The sequence below is a fragment of the Pristis pectinata genome, chromosome 12 (assembly GCF_009764475.1).
Source record: "Pristis pectinata isolate sPriPec2 chromosome 12, sPriPec2.1.pri, whole genome shotgun sequence".
NCBI lineage: Eukaryota > Metazoa > Chordata > Chondrichthyes > Rhinopristiformes > Pristidae > Pristis > Pristis pectinata.
Genome location: NC_067416.1, coordinates 4,735,824 through 4,762,634, shown reverse-complemented (window position 1 = coordinate 4,762,634; position 26,811 = coordinate 4,735,824). Strand labels below are relative to the sequence as shown.

General features: G+C 41.9%; 1 protein-coding gene across 1 annotated transcript in view; it reads left to right on the top strand.

Annotated features, from left to right (window-relative positions):
• Positions 1 to 24,417, top strand: part of pi4k2a (phosphatidylinositol 4-kinase type 2 alpha) — a 29,335-nt gene extending 4,918 nt beyond the window's left edge. Inside the window, 8 exon segments of the mRNA XM_052027334.1 lie at positions 6,146 to 6,347; positions 7,598 to 7,729; positions 8,393 to 8,546; positions 11,255 to 11,316; positions 12,765 to 12,864; positions 14,383 to 14,516; positions 15,507 to 15,566; positions 17,411 to 24,417. Coding sequence (XP_051883294.1) covers positions 6,146 to 6,347; positions 7,598 to 7,729; positions 8,393 to 8,546; positions 11,255 to 11,316; positions 12,765 to 12,864; positions 14,383 to 14,516; positions 15,507 to 15,566; positions 17,411 to 17,569 — 1,003 coding nt within the window. The 3' untranslated portion in view covers positions 17,570 to 24,417.
• Positions 24,418 to 26,811: the final 2,394 nt, after the last annotated feature.

Here is a 26,811-nt window from a genome sequence, read left to right as displayed (position 1 = left end):
GGGGCAAAGGAATGGTCAACGTTTCAGGTTAAGACTGGACACCTCTCTGCCTCCAGATACAGGGTCTCGACCTGAAGTGTCGACAGTCCATTTCCTTCCATGGATGCCTGACCCGCTGAGTTCCTACAGTTCTGTGTGTTGCTCCAGATTCCAGTATCTACAGCTATGTACATCTTCAGTCCCCCGCCTTACGTACAGCTTCCCTTATGAATCACACAAGAGACCGCAGATGGTGGAATCTGGAGCAACGCACCAAGTTGGAGGAACTTAGCAGGTCAGGCAGCATCTCTGGGGGAAAATTGACAGTTGACGTTACGGGTCAGGCAGAGGTGTTCGGACCTAATGCAGGGTCTCGGCCTGAAACGTCGACCATCCCTTTGCCTCCACGGATGCTGCCTGACATTCTGAGTTCCTTTGGCAGCTCATTTTTATTGCTCCAGATTCTCTGGACATTTATTTATTGTCTTCCTCTGCCTGAATCAGGGCGTCCCACACTCAGTGGCTGGTTTCGATGGGCTTGAAGTGTCAGTGGATGTTATGTTGTTTAATGGAGTATCATAGCACATGTATCAATAGAAGTGATTCCAAAGCAACTCTCAAGTGGCCTCCCACGGTGAAGCAGGGAGCCTGTGTTCTTGAGAGACAGTGGTGTCTGATTACTACTAGGAGGTTACATGTAAACAGGTTTTCTTTTCAAGACCGGTTCTCATGTGAATTTAATATTTATGGGAGCTTGTTTGTATGTCTGGGTGTCCATAGGTCTGGTGTTTGTACCCTGGAGAGGGCCTGTATATTAGAATTAAGATCATTACTCGGTGATTGGAACTGAATGGGAACTCTGTGTAGTTTATTGCATAATGCGTGTGACTGATTCAATCTATTAGACTAAAATAGACCCTGCATCAGCTTAATTTAGTAGGGCATGGGACTTATTAATAAACTGAAGTGGTGCATTGCTTCAGACCCTGAGAACTAAGGTTCTTGCATTCATGATAATACACCAGGCTAAGATAAAAACAAAATGCTGGGGGATGGGGGGGGGCGCAGGTGCACGGAAGTGGGGGAGAAAGCTCGGCAGGTCAGGCAACATCTGTGGAGAGAGAAATGTTTACCATTGACCCTTCATCAGAACTGAGAACAAAAACAACGTTATTCTAGGGAGCAGAGGAAGCAGGGGAAGGCAAGGCCAAGTTCTGATGTAGGGTCTTTGACCTGAAATGTTAAGTTTTTCTCTCCACTAATGCTGCCTGACCCGAATGCTGTTCTGTATTTTCTGTTTTCATCTCAGAGTTCCAGCATCTGCAGTTTTTTGATTTTCAATGCATCAGCCTCAGCAGTCTGGGCTAGGAAAGTGAGATGAAAGGAGAAGGTGCTATCGTGTGACCCTGTTTTTGATCAAGTACAGAGCTTAGATCAGCTGTGAATGCAAGATGCTAGTGTGGGACACTAGTTTGCTCTATTCTGACAAAATGATCAAGGCTAACGACATACTATCTTGTGACCTGCTGTTTCGCAAGTTTTGGTCAAGTGCAGGGCCTGGATCAACTGTGATGTGCTTTTCTGAATGTGAGATGTCAGTGAGTTCTTTTTTTCTGTGTCTGGGACACTAGTTTGCTCTGTTCAGACAATGATAAAAGCTGGCGCACACGAGACAGCCATTGTGTACGTTTTTAGCATTTGGTCAACTGTTATTTGGGCTGTTTTATCTGCTGTACAATGCTGGAAACCCTGATAAGCAGGATTTAAAAGCAAACGTACGACAGCTAGTCACTGCAGTAATTAAACCATGAGCTGAACTAAAGCTTGAATAGTATTCTGTCAAAACTGCTCCAATCCTCTTTCCCCCTTCCCATTTATAATGTTTAAAAGCAGTGTCTTTTTCAATTATACCAACACCCAGCTCTACCACGGTCTCAAGTTCTTGTCCAGCATTTAGGAATTTCGACAGAAATTTTCTCTAGCTAATAGTGGAACCGCCCCCATGAATTGGTGCCATCACCGGGATGCTTATTTCCAATTCTGTATTGCTGTCTCATTTGGCACCCACCCACCCCACACCACCACCCCCACGCATTCCCCCCACCCGCCTCATAGGGAGGGCACTAAATGCCAACTTTGTCAGCATTGGTCACATTTCCATACAATAAAATGGATGCATTTATTGTACCCAGGTGGATATGATTTGCATTTTAGAATGCATTCTATAGAAGTCATAAAAAGAGATTCAATTAAAAATTTCTAAAGGGAATCAGATTTTTAAAGGATAAAGTGGGGCTAAATAGTTTCTAAAGAGCCAGCATAGGTATAATAGGGTGAGCTGTCTTTTGCTGTGTCATTCTAGTGGCTATTACAAAAAGTTCATTAGCTTCATCTGATACTGTTACTTAACAAGCCTGACGCCCACTCTACCTTGTTCCCTTCCTAGCACGAGATTACATGTGACATAAGCATATGGACATCTGAGGCTGTGTCATAGTCCACTTTGTCCTGGCATCGCATTGGGTCCTATATATTACTGCAGCTTGGCCTTTGTTGTAATGGAATTCCCTACCAGTTTTGATTTCACTTTCAAACCTGTCTTGTGTATGATCTTATTTGAGTGGAGACATTGTTTTATTTGGAGCAACTTGCAGGTGTAGATGGAATTTGGAGTAATAACATCTTCCTCAGCTTTATTTCCTGAATTAATTTTGTTCTTCAGCCATTGTGTTGCTACAGTGAAGCCTGTGGACCTTCAAGAAAGATTTGTAAAATGAGTGCTATTGGCCCTATAGAGGTGAAAGCTTCTGCTGTTGTGGTAAGCTTCCTCTTACTGTAAGTTGTTTTTTATTGCGGGGTGGAAATTTACTTATCACTGTGTCATGAAAAATGGAATTTCCCAAGAGGGCACTACACTCTTGCTACGGCCTAGATTTTGTGCTCAAATCCCAATAGCTTGATTTGAGGTGATGGAGACGAGAGTACTGCCACTGGGTTCAGTTGTTTGTGAGGAGAAATGTCCTGAGGAAAGGAGGCAAAGCCCAGAAGGTTGCATACGTCTATCCATAATTCCAATTAAGTGTTTTTGTTCTGATTTGCATTGTAACCCAAGTAGAATTCTGATCAGGCTGAAGAAAGACTAGTGGGTGTTAATATGATGGGATAAATAAAGGATTGCCATTGTGTTCAGTTATCCACGCATGTCCGAGGCTTGATTACTGGTCCCTGTGCTGTAGCTAATTGCAACTGAGATGCTCAATGAATTTCTGAGAGTTGGAAAGAGAGAGGGCCAGTTAAGGGAATTGTCCATAAGATATCTTTATTAGTCACATGTACATCGAAACACACAGTGAAATGCATCATTTTGCGTAGAGTGTTCTGGGGGCAGCCCGCAAGTGTCGCCACGCTTCTGGCACCAACATAGCACGCCCACAACTTCCTAACCCATACATCTCACGCAGACACGGAGAGAACGTACAAACTCCTTACAGTGGCGGGAATCGAACCCAGGTCGCTGGCACTGTAATACTGTTACGCTAATTGCTATACTACTGTGTTTTCTATTACCATAACCTTGGTGTGTAGATATTGGACAAAGACAGGATTGAAGCTTGCCTGTTAATTTTTTTTTAAAATTCCCTCTGTTCTCTCATGGGTCAGAAATCTTGAGTTCAGGTAGTAAGAAATATTTGCATTTTCTAGCACCTTTCACAACCATAAAACATGTTGGGATGTCCTACAGCCAGTACTTGGAGGAAAGCTATTGATGTGATATAGGGGAATGGGGCAACCCGTTTGTATACTGCAAACTCTCGTAAGCAGTAGTGATAACTGGATCTGTTCTCCTGATGTTGGTCAGGACATGGGTGGATTCCTGCCCTGATTTATTTCCCATCCACCTAAGAAGGTAATTGGGTCTCAAATTATGTTTCTTTATAGATTGATGTTTGGAGTCAAGGCACATCTCAGCATGTGGAGTTGTATCTCAGCAAGAAAAGGGAGTGATTGAAACATGAGGAGGACTGTTTGTTGCAGCAGCCCTGGGATTCTGGCTGTATTCCCTGAGTGTGGCTGAGGCACCATGTTACTGAGAAATGTGTTCAACCCACCTGCACAACTGCTGCTGAGTGACCCTAGTGAGACTCTTTCCAGTAGGGGTGTTGTTTCGGGCTTCTGTTTAATGGTCTCATTATGCCTTTTAGGTGGGTTGGAGGCACAAGTGTATCTCCCCTGGGTGCGTAATCTTGTGTAACCACGACATAGGCCCAGCAGGCTGCTGGCTCACTTAATTCATTACCGCCAAGCCCAACGCTGACCTCGTCATCAAACTGCTTCTTGCATCGCCGATGCAATAAGTTATATTGCTCAGTTATACAATCTAGTATAGTCAAGATGGCGCCGGAGCGTGGCGACTCGTTGCAAGCTGCTCTCTACAGATCGACTCATTACCCTTACTATAATCGTTCTACACTTTTAAATTTAAACTCTATGTCACTAACTATTACTCTCTGTAGCTGTGACACTTTACTCTGTACTGTTATTGTTTTTACCTGTACTACATCAATGCACTCTGTACCAACTCAATGCACTCTGTACTAACCCAATGTAACTGCACTGTGTGATGAATTGACCTGTACGATCGGTATGCAAGGCAAGTTTTTCACTGTACCTCGGTACAAGTGACAATAATAAGTCAATACCAATGACTTGGTCTTGTCTACCCACAGCCTTTCAGCTTGGGTGTGTGGGTAGCACTATCATCAAGTTGTTGCATGATCTTGACTGATGCTCCTCCCAATGTCGTGCACTTTCAGCACTTTCTCACAGGTGGGATATTAAGCTAAGACAATGTGGTGGAAGTAAGTGGTGAAATGGCATCTTTTTTGAATTTGTGTGTCCTCCACAGTGACCTGGCCAATATCTATCCCTCAACCCACATTACAAAAATAGATTACCTGCTCATCTCAATTTGAGATGCTGCTGTGTGCAAGTTGACTCCTGTATCCAACAATGACTGCTTCATAAAGTACTTCAGCTCGGGAGTGCTTTGGGGGATCCTGAAGTTGTAAAAGGTGCTATCAAAATGCATGTCTTCGTTCAGTTAGAATTTGCTTTAGGGGCCTGGGTTAAGAAAGAGAAAAATGGCTGTTCTCCAGTCATGGAGATTGAGCAATGTGATTGGAGAATGGGCGCAGCAAGTTTGGAGCTTGTACTGTACCTCAGAAATGGGTTGGCCATGGTTAAAACAGCATGAGTTAACGAATGAAAGGATCTGTGACTTGTTTAATTATTTGAACTGAATTCATTGTTTTATCCTTTGTAACCAAATAATGGTTACTATTTCAGTTTTAACCAACAAAAGTGGGTAAAGGTGAGATATGAGACCGACAAACACAGCGCAGGGGCTGTGGTGAATGTGAAAGGAGTAACTTTACATTCAGCTCTTTCTTTCTAAGGTGGGAAAGTGAAAGTCATGAATCCACACCTAAAAGGTCGTCGTCATCCGTACATGTAAACGCAGATCAATGATTTATACTACTAACAGATGGATTTAAGATTGGTGAAGCACACCAGAGAGCTGGAGGGAAAACCTCCTTGGAAACATGTAAATGATGGTGGTTTAATTTGAATGAATGAGCCTGGAATGGGTTGTCTTGCCTAGCTGTCTTGTGATCTGTACCTATCTGGCATAATGGGTGGGAACTGGGCTTGGTTTCACAGCTCATTGCTGTATTCAGACTTGTCTGTTTAGCACATAGGGAATCCTTGTTGTCTGTGCCAACAAGTGCATTCCAGAATGTGCACGTCACTGTGTTAGTGCTGGCAAGGCAAGAACACTGCTTCATTACATTTTGTTCATATTTAGTTTTTGGGTGAAACTTAATCCTAACTGGGATCAAAGTCGTGCATGTGTTTGATCTTGTGACTGTGACGGTCTCTCCTACAACGCACAACTATACCTAATCTGCTGAATTAGCATTGAAGCTTTAATCATGATCAATGTTGCTTTTCTGATGGAGGCAAGCCTTTTTGGGCTAATCCTGGTGCACAATCAGTCATTAATGTCAAATCCTTAAAAACCACTTTGAAGGAAGTTTGTGTATTTTCCTGATCTGTTCAAATATTGGAAGCATTTTGACAGGACTGTATTTTCTCTCCACCTACAGAACATTATTGGTGTTTTTAAACCTAAAAACGAGGAACCATATGGGCACCTGAATCCTAAATGGACCAAATGGCTGCAGAAACTGTGTTGTCCGTGTTGCTTTGGCAGAGACTGTCTTGTCCTCAATCAGGGCTATCTCTCGGAGGCTGGGGCCAGCCTGGTGGACCAGAAACTGGGGCTTAACATCGTACCAAGGACTAAGGTAGGGCTTTGGGTCGTGTGCATGTCCTTTCCTGCTTTAATTTTGATTTCTTTGTCCTCCCTTCATAGAGCAGCTTTATGTCTGTGGCATTACCCTGTCCCACAAGTGTCCATTTGATACCTTGATAAACTATTACAGATGGTCTGCAGATATTTGATTTTATAGATTGGTGTCCAGCCTGAGCTATCATTCAATCACTTAGGCCAGCCCTAATTGATTTTACTGACTCTTTGTTCGAATTCTCAGTGCTAACCTGGTTGAGATTGTATGCATCTGGTGTAGAGGCTTGAAGGCTGGCTGTCTTTACATCTGGACACTGCTAAACTTGGGGAGAGGGTATCTACTTGAACCATCAAGAAGATCAGGGCAGGTCAAGTGTACAGTTTTGTGGAGGACATTTAGCTAGGGCAGATGTTTACGTTGAGCATTGTTTGTCAGTGCCCTAAGTGTATCATTTTAAGGCCATAATCAGTTCTGTTGCACAGTACGTTGGCGTGTATGTTTGTGCCTAGCGTTCCCAAAAGGTGAGCTTCTGGTTTCATTCCTGCCACTGTTCCTAACTGGAGACTAATCTCTTCTGACAGGAAGTTAAACTACAGCATGTGTACGTCGATAGATGCTTTCCCTTGTTTGTCCACAGTCTTGGCCAGCCCTAAAAAAGCGCCACATGTGCTTTACAGCTGTTTTTGCTATTTTAGTACAATTGTAAATATTGATGTTTCTTGTGTTTCCACTGAAGAGGAAATAAAGGGGAGAATACAGAATCCCATTGGTATTTGCAGTCCAGGCTAGCTCCAAAGCAGCAGACTTGCTCAGGCCCACAAAAATGCACTGATGTTTGAACGTTATAGCCATTGCTAAGTACTTTTCTATCAAACTCTCACCAATCTCAATAGAATAAAAGCCATTGCTGAGTGAATATTAATGCAACATGGCAATTTTGGCAACTTTTTGTCCTCATTGCAGGTGGTACATGACCTAACAAAATGACATTGCTGTATGTGATTAGGTAGTAAGTTTGCGTCTGTGGAAAGGAGTTCACAGAGTAAGGTTGAAATCAAGGGATATAGGGTTAGTGCAGGAAAGTGGCATTGAGGTAGCAAATCAGCCATGACGTTGTTGAAAGGTGGAGTGGGCAAAATGAACTAAATGGCCTACTTCTGTTTATGAAATCTACACTGAAGCTATCTGAGCTGGATTGAGAGTTAAAGTTGCATGCTGTTTTTAATGCTGGTTCTTTCTTTCTCCAGGTAGTACATCTAGCAAGTGAAACTTTCAACTACAGTGCAATTGACCGAGTGAAATCCCGGGGGAAGAAACTGGCTCTTGAGAAAGTTCCAAAAGTAGGACAACGGTTTCACCGGATAGGCCTGCCTCCCAAGGTACAATTTAATAACATTTGATCATGTCGTTTACTCTTTCTGCACTAAGTCGTGTGTTTGTTCCATTTTAATATGGGATATGGGCCAAACATAGGCAAATGGGACCAGCTGAGGTAGACACCTTGGTCGGCATGGACGAGTAGGTTCGAAGGGCTTGTTTCTGTGCTGTTTGACTTTGTGGCTCTATTTAACATTTTGCCCACATGAGCTCTGAAAGTAGAATGTTGACTGTTAGGGCAATATGTTGTTCCAAGCACCCACCCATCCCCAGTGCTAGCTGATTTACATTGATTCCAGGTCCATCATATATCGATTTTAACTTCTAATTCTGTCTCCAGCCCAGCAATCTGCAGTTCACCTATCCTAGCTTGTTGTGTATTTTAAGTTTTAGTTGCTGTGCCATTAACAGTTATGTCTCTATTTCCCCACCTTCTAAATCTTGCCTCTCCAAAATAGTCTTTTCAAGGCCTATTTTTAACCAGGAGAAAAGCTGCAAATTCTTTCTTTTTCCTGACAATATAACCCCTTGGTTCTGGTGTAATCTTTTTTTCTATAAGCAGACCCCACAAATTCCTATTGGCTAATCTTTTGAAATTATTTTCCCAGCTTCTCAATTTGGCATTAAAACTGAAAGGAGTTTCCCCCTTCACTTTTTCTTTTTAGGTTGGTTCCTTCCAGTTGTTCGTCGAAGGTTATAGGGATGCAGATTATTGGTTGCGCAGGTTTGAGGCAGAGCCTTTGCCCGAGAAGACCAATCGACAACTGCAGCTCCAGTTCGAGAGGCTGGTAGTGCTGGATTACATCATCAGAAACACAGGTCAGTGGCTTCTCTGGGGGTTTTCTTCCCCTGTGCTGCAACTGAATAATTACTTCCTCTTTATTATGATATCGTGTGTGTGCATGCATGGGTACATGTGAGCTTGGAAGGCGTCTGACCACTCTGATTGTCAACTTTGGGCAATTTTGAGGTTGGTTCTTTCTTAGTCATAGCAATGCAAACCTTTGTTTGGTCAAGGCTAGGTTGGATTGGCTCCTGCAAGGGGTGTAAATGTCAGAATTTGATCCATGCATCTCTGACCTGCATTTTTAGTTTGTATGCATGGTTTTGTTTTTTTCCTCCAACTTGTTAATCTTAAAACCACACAAGTTTGAAAACAGCACATATCACAGCTTGGTATGGTAACTGCTCTGCGCAGGACCGCAAGAAACTGCAGAGAGTTGTGGACACAGCCCAGCGCATCACGGACACCAGCCTCCCCTCCTTGGACTCTGTCTTTACCTCTTGCTGTCTTGGTGTAGCAGCCAGCATAATCAAAGACCCCACCCACCCGGGTCATTCTCTCTTCTCTCCCATTAGGCAGAAGATACAAGAGCCTGAGGGCACGTACCACCAGACTTAAGGACAGCTTCTACCCCACTGTGATAAGACTATTGAACTGTTCCCTTATATGATAAGATGGACTCTGACCTCATGATCTACCTTGTTGTGACCTTGCACCTTATTGCACTGCACTTTCTCTGTAGCTGTGACACTTTACTCTGTACTGTTATTGTTTTTACCTGTACTACTTCAATGCACTTTGTACTAACTCAATGTAACTGCACTGTGTGATGAATTGACATGTACGATCAGTATGCAAGACAAGTTTTTCACTGTACCTCGGTACAAGTGACAATAATAAACCAATACCAAACCAGGCCCCACACTATTGGAGGTATTCCTCATATCTTATCTATCCCTCCCCTACCCTCCCTTCGTCTCAAAAGCCAACTTTTTTCCTCACTTTCTCAGTTCTTTGACATGAAATGTTAAGCCTGTTTCTCTTTCCACAGATGCTGCCTGACCTGCTGAGTGTTTCCAGGATTTTCTGTTCTTATTTTCAAGTTCCAGCATCTGTAGTTTGATTTTCAACCATAGAGTCCAGCCACGCTTTAACCTACTTGTAGCTCAGAAGGAAGGAGTAATAAGTTGGGGGAAAACTTCTAACTTGAAATTAAACAAAAATGTTAATGGTAATCAGTTGGCCTGGATCTACAGGAGAAATTTGTTATAAGTTAGTAACTTTATTGATACTCATGGGGGAAATATTAGTGATGTGACTGTTCGAACCTGAGGAATGGTTTGTTTTGACATATTGCAAATATGTATCCAGGCAGTGTTTTTCCTTGGGGCCTTCAGAAAGTGCATAGACTACAAATCCATTTTTAACTGCACATCCACTGAGTGCTTTTCCAGCCTTGTCCGATGTTGTGGTACACACGATGTTTTTGTGTGTGTTTTACCAGACAATAAACGGAGAGAGCAGCCAGTTCCAGAGGTATGTTGGCGATGCCCTAAGGATGCCTATATTGGTTTGAATTGTAGTTGTATGTCCAGGAAGGCTATTGCCCCCTGCAATGAGGCACATAATCCTTATTTCGGAATCCCTCTGGGGAAAATGGGCTGGTCTTGAGAAGAGCGGTTGCCATTTCTACTGTGCTCATGTTTTGGATTTCCTAGCTTGCTGTTGTGACCTCCATCATTATTCAGAGTTACCACAATTTGATGCTGAATGGACGTTAAGTGCAATTTTCTCCCCTATTTCCTAAAGATCCTTGGATAACTGCTGGGATTTTCATCCTTGGGCTGCACAGATGCTCTGGTGATACTGTTGCACCCTATTTCTCTGACCTGATTTAGTTCCTTTTATACGTCAAATAAACTTCCTATCTCCTTGGAAAGGCTAACACAAGTGATATTGAAGAAAGCATTTGCATTTTGTATTTGTGAAGTGGTGACCAGGAGATAGAAGTGAGTGTACATTATTGCTACTTGTAAATCTATTTTGTAGTGGCGTCCGTTCTCATGATCAGTACTGCTGTTCTTCATGTAACTATGTTAGACACTGGTTTGTTATTGAAGATAGAGGATGGCTAAAAGCTCCCCTACCATTACAAGAAAAGAGCTTTCTCCAAGTGGGCATATTTGAACCCATCTTGATTCTAACCCAAACAAACCCATGTGTCCTCTCCTTTCAGATTCCTCCTCCTTCAGCCCTTTGCCTCTTCTACCTCCCAGCTTCTCACATCACTCCCTTTTACCCCCCCTCCCCTACCCACCCACCTACCTTCCCTCCCTCACCTGGACTCACCTATAACCTGCCAGCTTGTGCTCCTCCCCCTTTCCCCCTACCGTTTTATTCTGGCTTCTGCCCTCTTCCTTTCCTGTCCTGATGGAGGATCTCGGCCCGAAATGTCGACTGTTCACTTCCTTCCATAGATGCTGCCTGACCTGCTGAGTTCCTCCAGCGTTTTGTTCTTTGCTCCAGATTTCCAGCATCCGCAGTCTCTCGTGAAACCTATGTATATTCTGGTTCTGGTTGTTGATTTATGCTGGATGAACTGATTGGTTCAGTTATCCTCTGTCCCTGTAAAGGGAATTCCAAGAGATGTTAATATCTAAGGTGAGAGGAAAAATAGAACTAGGCAGTGTGTGGTGGCAAGGAGAATCCACAAACTTCATCACAAAAGTCTCTCTTTCTGTAGATCGGGGTAATGATAACTGGCTGATTAAATACGACTGTCCTATGGATGGGGCCAGTTCGAGGGTGAGTAGATTTTTTTTATATTTAATATTAGACAGGTCTTTTCATGGGCTGTATATATAAAACTTCACAATAGGATAGCATCAGACAGTTCAACTCACCTACCAGTATTTGTGCTTCATTTGCACCTCTCCACATCTTTCCTCATCTTACCCTGTCATATCCTTTGTCCCCTGTACTTACCCAACCATGCAAGTTGCCTCAATTGCTGACTATTATAGCAAGTTCTGCATTCTCAGGGTAAATAAGGCTCTTGTGAATTTAACTGTCTTGTTGTTGGCTACCAGTTTTGTTCTCTCCATAACTGGAAAACTACATCTACTCTTGTGAAATCTTTCATTATTTTAAAGAGATCTATCTGATGTTATCCCTTTGGGCGCCACCCCCCCAAGAAAAACACCACTGCCTGATAATCCTGAACTTGTAGGTATAACTTGCTTTTCTGGTATCGCCTTTCAGTGCCAAACTATATGGTGACTAGATCTGTGTACAATACCTTGTGTGGCTGAACTACAATTTTGTGATTAGAATAACTTATCTGCCTTCCAATCCGATCCTTCTAGAAATAAACCGGAGTGCTTAGTTTGTTGTTTTATGGCCTTCTCTGTTTTTATGGCCCTTTATGCTTCCTACAGAGTTCTCAGAGCACATGACTTTAAATGCACATCCCATTTAAATGTAGATGAGGGAAATTTTAAGCACATGAAAGCAGAGCTGGCTAAAGTGAACAAGCAAATTAGGTTAAGGGGTCTGTGAATTAAGATGAAGTAGCAGATTTAGGGACATCGCTGCATGTTGATCTTGTGTACTCTCCTTCAATTTCTTAGCTTCCATGCTTGGCTAAAAAATGATTTTGTCACCCCAGTTGCCTTTTTATAGCTTCACATCAGACAGTTAGCTCAGCATGTCAAAGATGTGCAATGGCTTCATAACATGACCTTAATAAATAGTCCTTTTAACGGAAACAGCAGAGGTTGTAGCCACATCTGTAGGCACTTCCTAGTGTTATGCCAACAATATTTCCTTACTTGCTCCACACTGCATATGACATAGCTGTGCAAGCCTAGTTAACAAATATCAAAGTGAGTGTGATTATTGCAAACCAGTCTGGCCATTTCATCAGTTTGGATGGTTATGTGTACTTTGTGATGGTCTTCAGATAGCTGCCTTTCCCCTTCATAATTGGGGTGGAGGTGAGGCAAATTATAAGGTCGTGATCATGCTTCATCTGGGATCAGACTGTTCAACCCAGATCAGGATCTCCAGCTGGAGACCAGTCATGTGTTTGCAGGTACTTGTAGTAGTCAGCTAAGAGCCAACAATCAAAGCGACTTAACCAGCTTATTTAAAACACTGCCTCTCTAATTCTCTAATTGTGTAACGCATTTAAAAGGTTCATTTAGAAATGATGTTTGAATTTGATAAAGCATCTACTGTGTGTTTCCTTGCAGGATCCTGACTGGGTTGTAGTGAAAGATCCCATTATAAAGATTGCAGCAATAGACAATGGATTGGCATTCCCTCTGAAGCACCCAGACTCCTGGAGGGCATGTAAGTAACTCAATATACTGTTGTAGGGATGAAGCAGAATAATATCAGGCCCATTAAGTTGGCAGTGTTTGCATGGACTTTAACATCCAAGCTTGGCGAAGGTTAACTGAAGAGACAATCCTGTGAAAGAAGTTGAGAAGTATTGAATGTCGCCTTGAAATTATAGGTCATTTGATCAATAGTGTGATGTTGAAATTTTTCATGCATTAGGTTATTGAATTATGAACACATTGCCAGAAGTAATTATCAAGGCCAAGTTGGCCATATTTTATACAAATTTGGCTTGATGTTAGCACTATTGCCTTTAAGTTGCAGGTAGTGTGAGTGCCTCAGAACCAGAGCTTGCAATAGAGATTTATTGTATGCAGTGCTGACATAGCAGAGTTTCACAGTTTAGGAGAAAACCATTTGCCTTCCTCTGTCTGTGCTGGCTCTTTGAAAGGGTTATTCAATTAATCCCAATCCTTGCCTTCCTTTTAATGCTGCAAACTAGTCCTCCCAGTACATGTTGAAATTTATCATTTATTCAAATTCTTTTTGCTGCCATTTTGATTCTGTCCCTTTCAGCTAGTGTTCCAGATCCTAGCCCTGACTCTTTGGGTGAGAAGTTAAATCAAAGGTAGATGTTAATCATCGTGATTTCAAAGTTCTCCCAATGTGTAGGCGATCTTCTCCACTAACCAACCACTGGTCACTCATCTCGGTCACTTGTGAGATTTTTCTGTTTTCAAATCACTGCTGAATTTCTCTGAATAATTGGAGATAATAAGATTGTGGGAAAGATTGGAAACATTTGACGTTAATTATGTGGATCTGGTTCCAGTTAGCTACAGTGGGCTGAATAGCTTTCTTCTGGAAAAGCTAGATCATCCACAGCTTTTCTGGACTAATGCCATTTGCATTTTTGCACGAGAACAAGAATTGGGTGTGAAATGAAATGTTTCCAGAATGATAAGTGCAAAGAATGACAAAAACGAAGTATAAAAGGTGTAATGAAAGGTGAACGTAAAGGGGTTGTCCAAGTGAGGGGAACATTTTCACTTTAAGGGAATAATGTCTTTTTAATTTTGGTACATGGAGGGTGAAGGATTGGTTCTGAAATATGAAAAATAAGGCTGTACTAAACAGCATTTTGCATTTAAACAACAGATTTAAAACTTTAAAATGTCCCCAGAATTTTGCAGCAGCAAGATGCAGAAGTTGACTAGGATGCAAAGGAGATGTTTAGATAGACTTCTTAACCTTCACATAAAAATGAGAAAAGTCAACTAATGGGACCAAAGGTGGATCTGGTGGTATCTTCCCAAAATAAATGGGGCATTGATCATTATTGTTAAAAGATGCCTGAGTGCAGAAAGAGGTGTTCACAATCTCTGCTGCTTATTATTAACCCATTGGAGAGAGATTTGGTCTGTGTGACCATTGTTGCCTTTTAATGATCAGGTGGCCTGATTGATTGTCACGTGCAAAAGAACATTTGAGATGAAGGGTAAGGGAGTTATTTTTCTTTGTATTTAGATCCTTTTTACTGGGCCTGGCTACCTCAAGCAAAGATACCATTTTCCCAGGAAATTAAGGACCTCGTTCTTCCGAAGATTTCTGACCCGAATTTTATTAAAGATTTAGAAGAGGACCTTTACGAGCTCTTCAAGGTTAGTATCTATCACGTACTAAAACGACTCTGCATTTGGCTATCAGGGGACAACAGGACTTGACTCTTCTCCACACTGCATTAACGAGTTTCAGAGTACAGCACTTAGCAAATGGGAGACAAGCAAAGGGGAACAGGGGTATTTAAATATATTTAAGACACAGATTTTTGCATAGTAGGGGAATTGAGGGTTGTGGGAAAAATGCAGGTAGGTGGAGCTAAGTCCATGGCCAGATCAGCCATGATCTCACTAAATGGTGGAGCAGGCTTGATGTTCCTATTTCTTGTATTCTTATTTGTCCCATATCTCAGGAGTCAGTGTTTCATTACTTGCAATGTCTGTGGTGACAGGATTAAATTTACATATGAGCAGGTAAAGTGCAGGAGCCTAGTAATACTACTGTGGGAAGCAGTTTGATAACATTTTGGCACTGCCCATTTGAACTAAGAGAACCATGTTGCAGAATAAATATTCCTCTGACAAATTGTGATGGCTGAAGAGAGCATTTTGAGTTTTTATATTGCCAGTACTTATTTCAGTGGTCGGCCTGTGAGACTTCACTTGAAGTGTGATTCACAATTTATTGATTGTTGTTCATGCTGCTACTGAAATAGGCAGGGCCACACTGAATGCTCCCTGTCTGCAGCTCCAAAGGTTATTGAGGCTTTAGCTAATGTAGCGTGAACTTGGATGTTGAATAAAATGTTTTCCACTCACTCCCCAAACATTCTCTTGTGTCCCTTTGCAGTGGTGCAGTTTTCTGAAATCTTGTGTGAAGTCTCAACGGTTACTGCTTTGTGGAGACTTTTTGGGAAAAGTTCAGTTATCTTCTGGTAACAATGCACAGACTAGTTTTAGATGCTTCTCTTCTGTATAAGACCTCGTGGCCTATAAATTTGTGTCTGGAATTTTTTAGTTATTGACGTGCTGGATGCAGGATGTTGAGGGGTTTGTGCTAGTTTAAAATGTCATTTGCTCTTCCTTTTGCAGAAAGACCCTGGCTTTGATCGAGGACAGTTCTACAAACAAATTTCTGTCATGAGAGGGCAGGTGAGGCATTGCTTGTATCTTCAAAGATTGCCTATAGTGTGCTTGTGAAATGAATCATCCATAGCAACCTTATAAAGAAGGGCAGGACAAGAGGGTCCCTGAGAGGGAGAATGCCCAGTGTGTCAAGGCAAGAGTTATTGAGGGCCCAGCAGGAAGATTGAGGTTAGAGGTTTCCATCTACTTTATTATTCTGAATGTTTGTGTAGTTTGAAAGTGGAGCTATGTCCTTTAAGACTCTTTCAGACTCAAAATTGGAAAGTTGCCATGTAATCACAGGCAAAACCAATGTTCCAGCTACTGAAAGAGCTCCTGCAGATTGAACCTTGGCAGTCATCCATTTGTGATCTTTCTTTCTTTCTTTCTTCTCTCCACCTCTGCCACCACACCCTCAATGTAGGGCCTCCATTCTGTCCCCTGACGTGGATATGGTTAGCTAGGGTTGTGAACGCAAACTGTAACATATAACTCAATCCTTGGTTATTCTTTTGGAACCTTTTGTCCCATGTGCAGCTGTGGCAACCAGAATCAGAGGTGCCTCTAAATCCTGTCTGTAATTATTGAGCTGCTTCTCATTATGGCTGAAAAGCATGAGTGTGCAAGACTATGCCTAATGTCCACAGGAGCTCTACACTCTGAGGAATTAGAAGTGCGCCACTGGGCATCTTGTTCACACTTCTGAACACTTGTGTGCTTTCCATATGCAGGTTCTGATATCTGTAATCAAAAGTGACTGGATGCAGTGGGAGACCAAATGGAGTTTTAGAATTTAAATTGTTTTTCTTTGTTTTGAAAATGAAAAGTGGGGACCGATAAGAATGGTATAACAAATGGATGTATTAAAGGACTAGACCATTTTCCTAATGATGTTTCAGGTGTGACCTATATGTGATGCTAAACTCTCAACGAAATGGCTGGTTCCTAATTGACTCAGCAAGGAATTTGGATGGATCTGTAGATGACTGAATGCCCAAGAAATGCGACCCTCGCACTTATACCAATGTCCTGAGTGATATTTTTAAATGTAAAAGACATTATTGGACTAGAAATTGGAGGTATCATCGTGCCTCTGAACAGCTGTGGTTCCTAATTTTGTGCCACTGATCCTGTTGAAAGTTTACCCGTGAAGGTTTGTAGGGGTGGGTTGTGGTAGGCAGACTGGAAGAGGAACTGCTGAAAGCGTGCTAATCAAGTTTTTGGTCTTGTCAGGAAAAATGAGCACTTTGGTGAGGTAATAAAGGGCTGCTTACCAAAGCAAAAAAAAACTGTGGGTGCTGGAAATCTGAAGTAAAGCTTGAAGTGGGTTAGGCAGTATCTATCGAGAGGAAAGTGGTTCTGTATGCTCAATACAAGAGGGCATGTCTTTAAAGTAATGGGTGGGAAGTTCAAGGGAGATATCAGAGGAAGGTTTTTTACCCAGAGAGTGGTTGGGGTATGGAATGTGCTACCTGGGGCGGTGGTGGAGGCAGGTACATTGGTCAAATTCAAGAGATTGCTAGATGAGCATGTGGAGGAATTTAAAATGGAGGGATATGTGGGAGGAAGGGGTTAGATGGTCTTAGGCGAGGTTTAAAGGTCGGCACAACATTGTGCTGTACTTTCTATGGAAAGCTGTTTCAGTAATGGTAGGTCTTGATGTTAACTCTCCATAGATGCTGCCTGTCCTCGTGCACATACCCAGCATTCTCTTTTGCCCCCCTCAGGCAGAGCAAGGGTTGGAGATGGTCTCTTCAAGTTGACTGTGTGGGGGAAGAAAAACAGGCTTGTGATTAATCTCTTGTGTTATATCCAGTCTGACATATTGTTTTATTTTCTGTTCATTCCTCCCTCTCCTTCTCAATCCTAAGATCTTAAACCTCACGCAGGCTCTGAAGGATGGGAAATCACCTCTGCTGCTCATTCACATCCCACCCGTCATCGTTGAAACAACACGAAGCCACCATCGCAGCAGCGACTTGTACACACAAAGCTTCCAGAGCAGAAAACCATTCTTTACGTGGTGGTAGCATGACCGACTAGAGGGAGAGCAACCCTGTGAACATGTACTGATTGACAGTCCTGATAATTCTCGTCTCCTTTGGCTCTTGCTGATAAGGACTCGGGCTCATGTCACAACTGGAGAGCAGAGGGAGGTCATCTTTGTGTTTTTTCCTGTTTATGACCATTGCACAAGATGTCACTACATCTTTAAGAAGTGGTGTATGAAGGGGATTCTTCTGGATGATTTGCACTTAATTCAAGCACCCTCCCCTGAAATTTTTCATCGTTCCTCAATTCCCTCTGACGACTCAGACGCTTGAACGCCACTGGACTCTAATGCTGCTTCTATTGAGCTAATTTATGTTGTTTTGGGCACAGAATTCTCTTGGTGTGTCTTAACTTTGCCCTTTTCACTGAGCCCCAAAACTGGAATTTTTTTTTTTGCACTAAAATGGTATTGGTTCAAATTGCAACCTATTCTTGATGAACTATGGTTATGCCAGAGCTGGAATAATCTGCTATAATCATGGTCCTTCCCAATCCAATTTGCAGTGCGTTTCTGCTTTTACGGAGGAAAAAGTATAAAGGATACAGGAGAACTGCAGTTACAAGAAGTGATCATGCTGTACTTGTGAAGAGAATCTGTGAGAGAAGACATCACTAACCTCTGTTCAGCTGGGATGTGGGAGGGTAGCTGTGGAAAGGAAAACGAATAAGATAATCGCTCCATCCGCTTGACGCAGCCTTGCTACGATCTGAATACCAGCCAGATCAAAATGTTTCCCATTGCTGGCTTGGAACCTTCGGCCTTAAACCTACAGCATGAGTTTGCAGTTCTGTAGATAAAACCCCATCTGTGGCTCCCTCCCTCCCCTGCCCTCTTTCCCCAACCTTCTATTTTCCTACGTTGCACATGTTCTAGTAGGGGGAAGGGGTGTGCATGTGAAATGGCATTCAGTCTACATAGTTTGATTGTGATCGAGAAATCTAACTGTAATCAGAAGCTAATATAGCATGTGTGTGTATACATATACACACATAATATATATATAATACATATCTTTAAACAAAAAAGCCAAAATAATGGTTAAAGCAAAAACTTTGCACAAGGGTCCTTATAGCTGCCCACTGTTTCCAGTGCACCACCTCTTGGCATTAATGGTTTTTAATCTTGCTGTGACTCAAGTATACTCAGCAGATTCCTATTCAGGTTGCTAATACTCTTTGTTAACCTTTCTGCCTAACAGGATGCCTTTTTGCTTTTCCAAACTAAGTTACTTCTCTGGAGCGGTGATGGCAGAGCAAAGGGAGGAGGTGCTGGTCTTTTAAATAGTCTGCTTTCCAGGTGCCAGACTGAGGAGATCTTCATTTCCCTTTCATCCTGCTTTTCTAGTAGTGGTAGATGGGGTGGGAGCCAGATATTGGGCAAACAGAAAGGAGACTTTATTCAAAGACAAGTGATATTTCATTTAGGTAGGCTGTTCCTCTTGAATGGGCAGCTTCCTCACCTCTCTGATGCTGGTCACATACAGCAAAGTTTAAAGACTCTCTGATATTCTGCTGCATTATGACCATGAAATCATCACCACACAATGAGAGGAGATAACAGCCTCTGATTTTTTTTTAAATGGTTAACGTGAGAAATAAGCTGCTTGAGTGTTGCCAAAAATACAAACACAGATCTTTATAGCCAGATCCTTTCCTGGTTAGATTGGAAAAAACTGGCTGACCTGCATCTGACATATTTAAACAAAAATTGGAATGATGCCCACATTGCTCCTGTGGTGAACTAGAGGTACTTTAATCCGAGGCGGCCATACACTTCCTTGTTGCCCTTAACATCCGTCATCTCCTGACTGGAGGGAGAGAGAGCAGAATAAAATGGTATCTGAGATATCCTTTGGCAAATTCCGGATTAAAACTCTTAATTAAAGTGGCTACTGCAGTAAATCCAGTTGTTTCAGTAGTTGTTAGGGCCAGAATGGATTGTATCCCTCCCTCAAGTGTGCTGATTCTTGAGACTTAATCCTGCAGTTTTATAGCATCCACTTCGCGATTATTATTGGAGTAAAGATAGGGCTGGGTGTGTGAAATGGTTTGTAAATTTGTATTAATGGTTAACTTGTATCGAGGTTGAAGGCAGGTGATCAATGTTTGAAAGCTTATTATATTTTTTGAAGTGCTTTCTCAGCCATATTTAACAGAATATTCTACTGAAATGAGGCAGTTGCAAGGAGTTCTGTATACTCCTTTCCCTCTGTCATTGGCTACTTAAAACATTGCTGCATCAATGCAGCCCCAATTATGTTAACTCCCCGCTCAGTTCCAAGTCATGGCTGTAGGGCCTGGTGTATTGCTCAGAGTACGTGGTGCACCTTTTGCTCAGCCTAAACCTGATTAGTGGGAACACATTACATATTAGCTTTCTGCATTCACCTTTGTCAATGGAAAATGAACCTTGTTTGATTGAATGTGGCCAGCCTCCACCTTCACCACATGGGTACTTTAAGGAAGAAAAACTATGCAATTGCTAAGTGTGATTTTTTTTTTAACAACCTTTTTTTTGTCGGCGTTACAAGCTTGTCTGCTCCATTTCTCCCAACTCTTCTACATTAGAGTTGAAAGGGTTGGATAACCGAAATGAGAACAGGCAGTGGATCCAAGTGTCCCAATAAGTCCCTCCGTATTATTTTGATCATCTACTCTGAAACATAGTAAAATGGAAGAAGTGGGCAGGGAAGTGAGAACGGTTTACTCCTGGTTACCTTTAACAGAAAACATACTGAGAATTGGGAATGGCAATGGAGAATTCTGGTTGCTACTCATTCACAACTGAATGTTGATTTGTCCACAGCCCAATAAGTTCTCTGGTTATCAGTAGCAGCACTTTTGAATTCAGTCAAGTGGTTTGGGCCTCTGTTGTCATCTTGTATGTTGCGATTTTATTTTGGGTTATAAATCTTTAAACTGTGGCAAATCTCCTGTATCATTTGTCTAGCTTCAACTTTTCAGTATGTGTTCTGGCCAAGTTGTCTGTTCAGTCATCAGGTGATTTTGTTTTAAATTATCACTGAGTTATCAACAAAACTTCACTAAAATTTTCCCTGCACTATCATTTAATGTATACAAGGTGTGCAGCGATAGCTGGTTTCTTCACCTAAATTCTAGGTAGATTTTCAGGCAACACGAGATTGTGGAAGTGTGTTTTAGTATCAAATAACTTTGGGTATCATCTATACTGTGCTCAGTGATGTTTTGAGCATTGTTCTGTGTAAAATGGACCTAGTTAGCTGTTGTGGGGAAGGGTTCCCTGCCTTCCACCATGCAAAATGATTGAGCACATTGGGTGACGGTTAAGAAAGATGAGGTTGTGCACAGCTTTTTGCTTCATTCCTGGGAAGATATTTGAAACAGTGAATGGAATAAATCCTCGCACTACATTGCGCTATTTTGAATCTAGTAGACGTTATTGTAGATCATTGTAGATGGATGACTGGACTTAAGTTGGTCAGCATGCTTGCTGGGTGCTTTTAAGAACTAAGCTTCAGTTGATGATTTGTACTTTATTCTTCCAGCGAGAGAGGATGTAGAACACTGACAATGGATAGTCACAGAAACTCGGTCGATTTTTGATTGGTTTCCCTGGGTGTAAATGCAGCCAAGCATGTTTAGGTGCTGTCATTGAATTGTTGCTTGGGTTTACCACTAGCAATCTGTCGATCCCAGAAGTAACTTCTAGTGGTTCTACACCACAGTAGTTCTGGTTTGAGGAAGTCTTGCTGGAAGGTGCATGTATTATGGTGGAGATGACTGAATAGAATAAATCTTGAAATGTTCTGCATTCTGGTCCAGTTAGGACTGATTTTAAAATGATTACCCCATGGGTTTTTTTTCCTGCATTAGCTGAAGTCACAGCCTTATTTAATCTTTGTGTTGTGAGCAGGGTGGGGAAGAGGTGGAGGATGGAGAATAAAATTAGGAAATCTTTGAGTGATTTTAGTTTTAATTTTGTAATGGAATGTTGTAGTTTTAATGTAATCATGGCTGGTCTAATGGGAGAGATATGTGTGCATTCCTACTCCCCATCGAAGTCCTTGTGTATGTACTTGAACTTTGGTATAATACCCTCAAAGGCAAATAGCTTGTCAACCCACTGGTTTTAGATGCAGGATGGCCACTTGGATAAAATTCTCGTGATTACTACCCTACAGGGAGAGGAACAAAATGTAATGGGCAGTACCTCACGCGGTGCAATTTGTTGAAGTCTCATCAGTTCTGTACTACTTTCCTTCTGATGCACTTCCTCTCTTATCTCCCCTTTTTTTCCATAATGTAGACGATTGTGCAGCTTGTACCGAGTCTGTCCCACCAGCCCTTGCTATAACTGACCATGCCACTCCATGGTTTGGGATGGTCAGTTATGCCAATATTTAGGTTCCCTTCCTCTTCCCCAGGTATTGGTTACCTTTCCCAGTAGAACATGTTTAAAATCTGTTTCCAAGCAAGAAAACTTGATCTTAAAGTGGCAGATTTTATGATGTACCAATTTTTTTCCAGAATAGTAACTTCAAGTCTCTCTACAAATCTTAGTGTAACTCACGTGTGATTCTCTTGCCCTTTACAATTGAGAGGTTTCCATTTTTACCCCTTTAAGTCTGTCTGAAGATCATATCCATTTGATTTATTAGGCCTGAATATGTAGTATATGTTGCTTTTTGATAGTCTCAGTACTTGTCTCTAGAACTTTCCAAATTCTCCTTCTCTCTGCCTTCTAAGTAGTGTGTACCTAAACTGGCTGCTCAAATACTTATCCCATGGATTAGTCCTGTAAAAATCCCACTCATTTCCTCTTGAGGGCCCATGGTGACTTGCTGCCTTTTACACAAGGAAATAGTTTAGGGTGGAGAGGCAGCTGTTGAGAGCTACTCCCAAGTAAGTAACTATTTGCTTAATGCCAGCACGTTGTTGTAGGTTTGTGTTGGCACATTGATCAAAAGCTGCAACTGAGGTTTGTTCCACCTCACCCACATTCTTATTGATGCAGAGCTGAAACTGTTCCATATTACTTGTTATGTTCTTGTCCCAGATGTATGCTGCAGTTTCACACCTTGCAGGATGTTGTGACACCTTGTATCAGATTCTTGCCCTCTGATAGAAATATTTATGTGGAAGGTTGATTCTCCAATTCCTAATATCAATAAAGCAAATTGTTTGTTGAGGGTAAATGCTGTATTGTGCTCCCTGGTAGTGGGGGTGGGGGGGGGGGTGGTGGGAATTGATGATTTCAATCCTGTCATTATGTTGTCACCCTTAACAACCATCAAGGACTCCTTCATGGTCAAAATGCAACACTGAGTCAATCCCATTCGAATACTTTGCCATCTTGCAAAAACCATGTGCATGTTCACTTTTGAAGGCTTGTAGTGACTTATTGCCTTTTGCATATAAAGGTTCTGGTGATGGTAAATGTAGGAATCTGAGCAATTCTCTTCATTTGATTTGTCATCTGGCTCCTTTGCAATGTTGCACTCACTTAGCAAACAATTTGTGATTATACCACTGGTTATTTCAATGAGATCTCTTTCAAGTTTGCAGAAGAATATATTCAAATAATCTATGGCTCAGACTGGCCTGATGCAGTCCTTGACCAACATCAGTTTGGACTCTCCAATGTGGAAATCAACGTAGCTTTTCTCCTACCTTGGAGAAACCAAAATCAATCTTTGCAAGTTAGCAGGTTTCAGTTGAGACATTGCTAAATACAGTGTAGGAATACAGTTAAAGTATGACTCCCGGCGCAGATAATAGACCATGCATCGGGGAACACAATGTATTTTAATCCTGCTTTAATGCAAACTCATGTAGAAAGCTCCTTCAAGCTCCCACTGATCTTGCATGATCTTCAGAGACTCAACATTTTAAGGATGGAAGTGAAGAGTCCTTGTAGTAAAATACTCTGACTCCTGTTAAGTTGTCAACTTTATCATCGAACTAACAAACCTTTCCACAGTGTACACTGGTCAAAAACTATTATGCAAGTCTCTGGGCAACAGCCTTCAATTCTTCAATGTGGGGAAACCGTGGTAAAGGTACTGCTTTGGTGTTCTTTTTGCCTTAAGATGTGGAATTTATTTTTTTAAAAGGTTATTTAAACTTTGTCTAAAGTATATATGACACAGGTGTCGTGTACCTGCTGCAAGGGGTGGTCTGCTGTGACGGTGGGCTCTCTAGCTGACTAATAGTGCCATCAATGTACAGCTGCTGCGACTTGTCAACCCACTCAATAGACCATTTGTAATTTCTCCATTTCTTTGGGAAGTTCTGAATTCAGGAACGGAGCTAGAGTTTTGACTTAAATAGGTTGGCTGAGGTTCTACCTCAGCTTTTTATTTCTATAGCCATCATTTTATGAAGAGGGTTAGAAATTGATGCCTGTCCAACATGCCTGAATTGTTGGTTCCCTTTCCAATCAGTCTTGCTTTTCTCTCCCATCAGGGAGCTTGAGTTGCTTGTGAGTAGCATCGTGACAGTTTAAAAACCTGTTTTAGCACCAATGGAATGGAAAGATCAACTTTTACTACGCTTCAAGCTGCTGTGTTTGCAACACCAGCAGCGTTTGTCAGGCATGGTGTAACACTACTAAACTGTATTGGACCAGTTACTTATCAGAGGAACTGTTAACGATTAATATTTCTGCCAGTTTAAACTGTTTTTTTTGCTTGGACACGGAATCTATAATGTACTGTTCTGATAAAACACTGTATACTCTGTAATGTATTTAAATATATATATAAAACAAGAACCAAATAATCACTTTCTGCAAGTATAAATCTGCCAAACTACTGTTTAGCATTTGATAAATTTTCTAACATGATTTGTTTCAGCCCTCTTTTTATAGTGTTTGTGATGGTGTGATTTGAAGTGAATGAGGGAAGAATCCAGAGTGCTCACACTTCAGTCATGTAGCGTAAGCATCAGTGGTGAAGGTTATCGCACTACGTTTGATTGTACTGGACTACTTATCGGTCTGGTTTTCATGGGTAACTAAGGTTCGAGGTAATCACAAGACAAAGGAACAGAAGTAGACCATTTGCCCCATCGAGTCTGCTCTGCTACCTCACCATGAGCTAAACTATCTCCCATCTAGCCCCAATTCCCGGCCTTTTCCCCATATCCCTTCATACCTTGACTAATTAGATACCTATCAATCTCTTCCTTAAACACCCCCAATGATCGGGCCTTCGCAGCTGTATGTGGCAAAGAATTCCATAAATCCACGACCCCCCGGCTAAAGAAATTTCTCCTCATCTCTGTTTTAAATGGGTACCCTCTAATTCTAAAACTCTGCCCTCTTGTCCTGGACTCACCCACCAAAGGAAACAACTTAGCCACGATGCATGGAGGAGTTTAATACAATGAGCTGTTTGATAGGTGGGGGTATTGCTCAGCGATGTTATATTTAAACTATACAAATGAAAAGTGAATGCAGATTTGTGTGGAATGAGAACATGAGTCCATGAAGGTGTTAAAATGGGAGCTGTACCTTTGGTCACAAGTCTTAATCCCATGCTGTTTGTCAGATCTTCTACAATCAAGGTGAAGCTTGACATACCGAACTAAAAGGTGGAATAGGCTCAATGGGAGAATAGTCAAAACTTACCTTGTCAGCGAACATCACCAAAAATTCATTTACTTGCACATCTAAAGCTTTGGGGATTGTTGCTGAAATTTGGGGTGGCTTTCCTAAGGAAATGAAGGCTATGAGAAAGGATTCAGAAGGCAGTTCACTACCCTGCCTGATCCTTGTATTGTTTGATTGCCTTTGTATTTAAAAGTATATACATCCACCTTGAATGTACCCCATAGCTAAAGATCCACAGCCTTCTGGAGTTGAGAATTCAAACCCATTTGGAGAATATTTCATCTCAATCAGGGCTTTGTGTCAGGTACTTACAGCCAAAGGAAACAACTTCTCCATCTAAGAACCTCAAATTTTGTCAATGGAATTTTTCATCTAATCTCTAGGGAGTTTAGGCCAAGTGTTTTCAATCTGTCCTCGTCCCAAGAGTGAATCCAAAAAAACCTTTGCTGCGTTCCTAAAAGGCAACAAATTCTTTCCTGGACAAAGAGACTAAAACTAATTGCAGTATTTATTGTGATTCATCCATAAAGCTACTTAGTTCCTCCTGAATACCAACACTTCCCCTCTCGCCATGTGAAAAATATTCTGCCCCTATGCTAATGCGTAATTTCTTGTTATGCTTCATTAATGTCAAGGCCAGGAAGTCTCAGTTCTTTGAGCCCATTACTGGGATGGTAGCCTCATCCAATCAAACCAGAGCCCTGCTGCAAGATTGGAGCCAGTCCTGGGGCAGACCTTGATCGATGTGATTGCACTCAGTTGCTGTTAACCTCAAACAGTGCCATCTTAGCCAGTTCTCAACTTGTCCATGAGTGCAGGATATGGTTACTGATGCTTGAGTATTGCTCCCTACCTAGGGCCAAATGACTGATCCTTCCTTGCCTGTTTGCTTGTGCTGCTCCCACATTGCCTTCGGAGCTTACCAGGTTTGTGTTGTCAGAAGATATGGATACATTGCACTTGATTTTTCTCTAAACTATTGATGCCATCTTTCAGGCAGTGAGTTCCAGACCCCTCCTATGTGGTTAGGAAAAACTCTTCATTGCTCCTAATCCTACCGATAACTTCAAATCCATGTCCCCTGGTTTTTGACTCTCTCTCTCTGGGAAATGGTTCTTTCAGTCACACCACCTCCCCCCCCCCACCCCCCCCCCATGATTTTATACATCTTAATTGAATGTCTCCTCAGCTTCTGCTCCATCTTGTCCGATCCTTGCTCATTGCTACAGTTTTCCAGTCCTCGTAAATCTCATCTGCACCCTCTCCATCCTTCCTGTAATGTGTTGACTAGAACTAGGAGTAAATGTGTATGGCAACTAGTAGTACTTGGTCGGCATGGACGAGTTGGGCCGAAGGGCCTGTTTCTGTGCTGTATAACTCTGACTCTACTCAAACTGTGGTCTAGCTGTTGTGTACAAGTCTGTCATGGTCTCTGCTTGTGTTCTATTCCTTGGCTTATAAAAACAAAAGAATCCATGTGCCTTTTTAACTGCCACCATGATCTGTATTACTTTCAAAGATCAGTCCAACATTCTTCTGTTCCTTCACATCTTTCAATGTCCTGTCAGTATTCCCTCCCCAGTGCATTGCTCACATTTCTAAAGATTGTTCCATTTCTATTTGCCC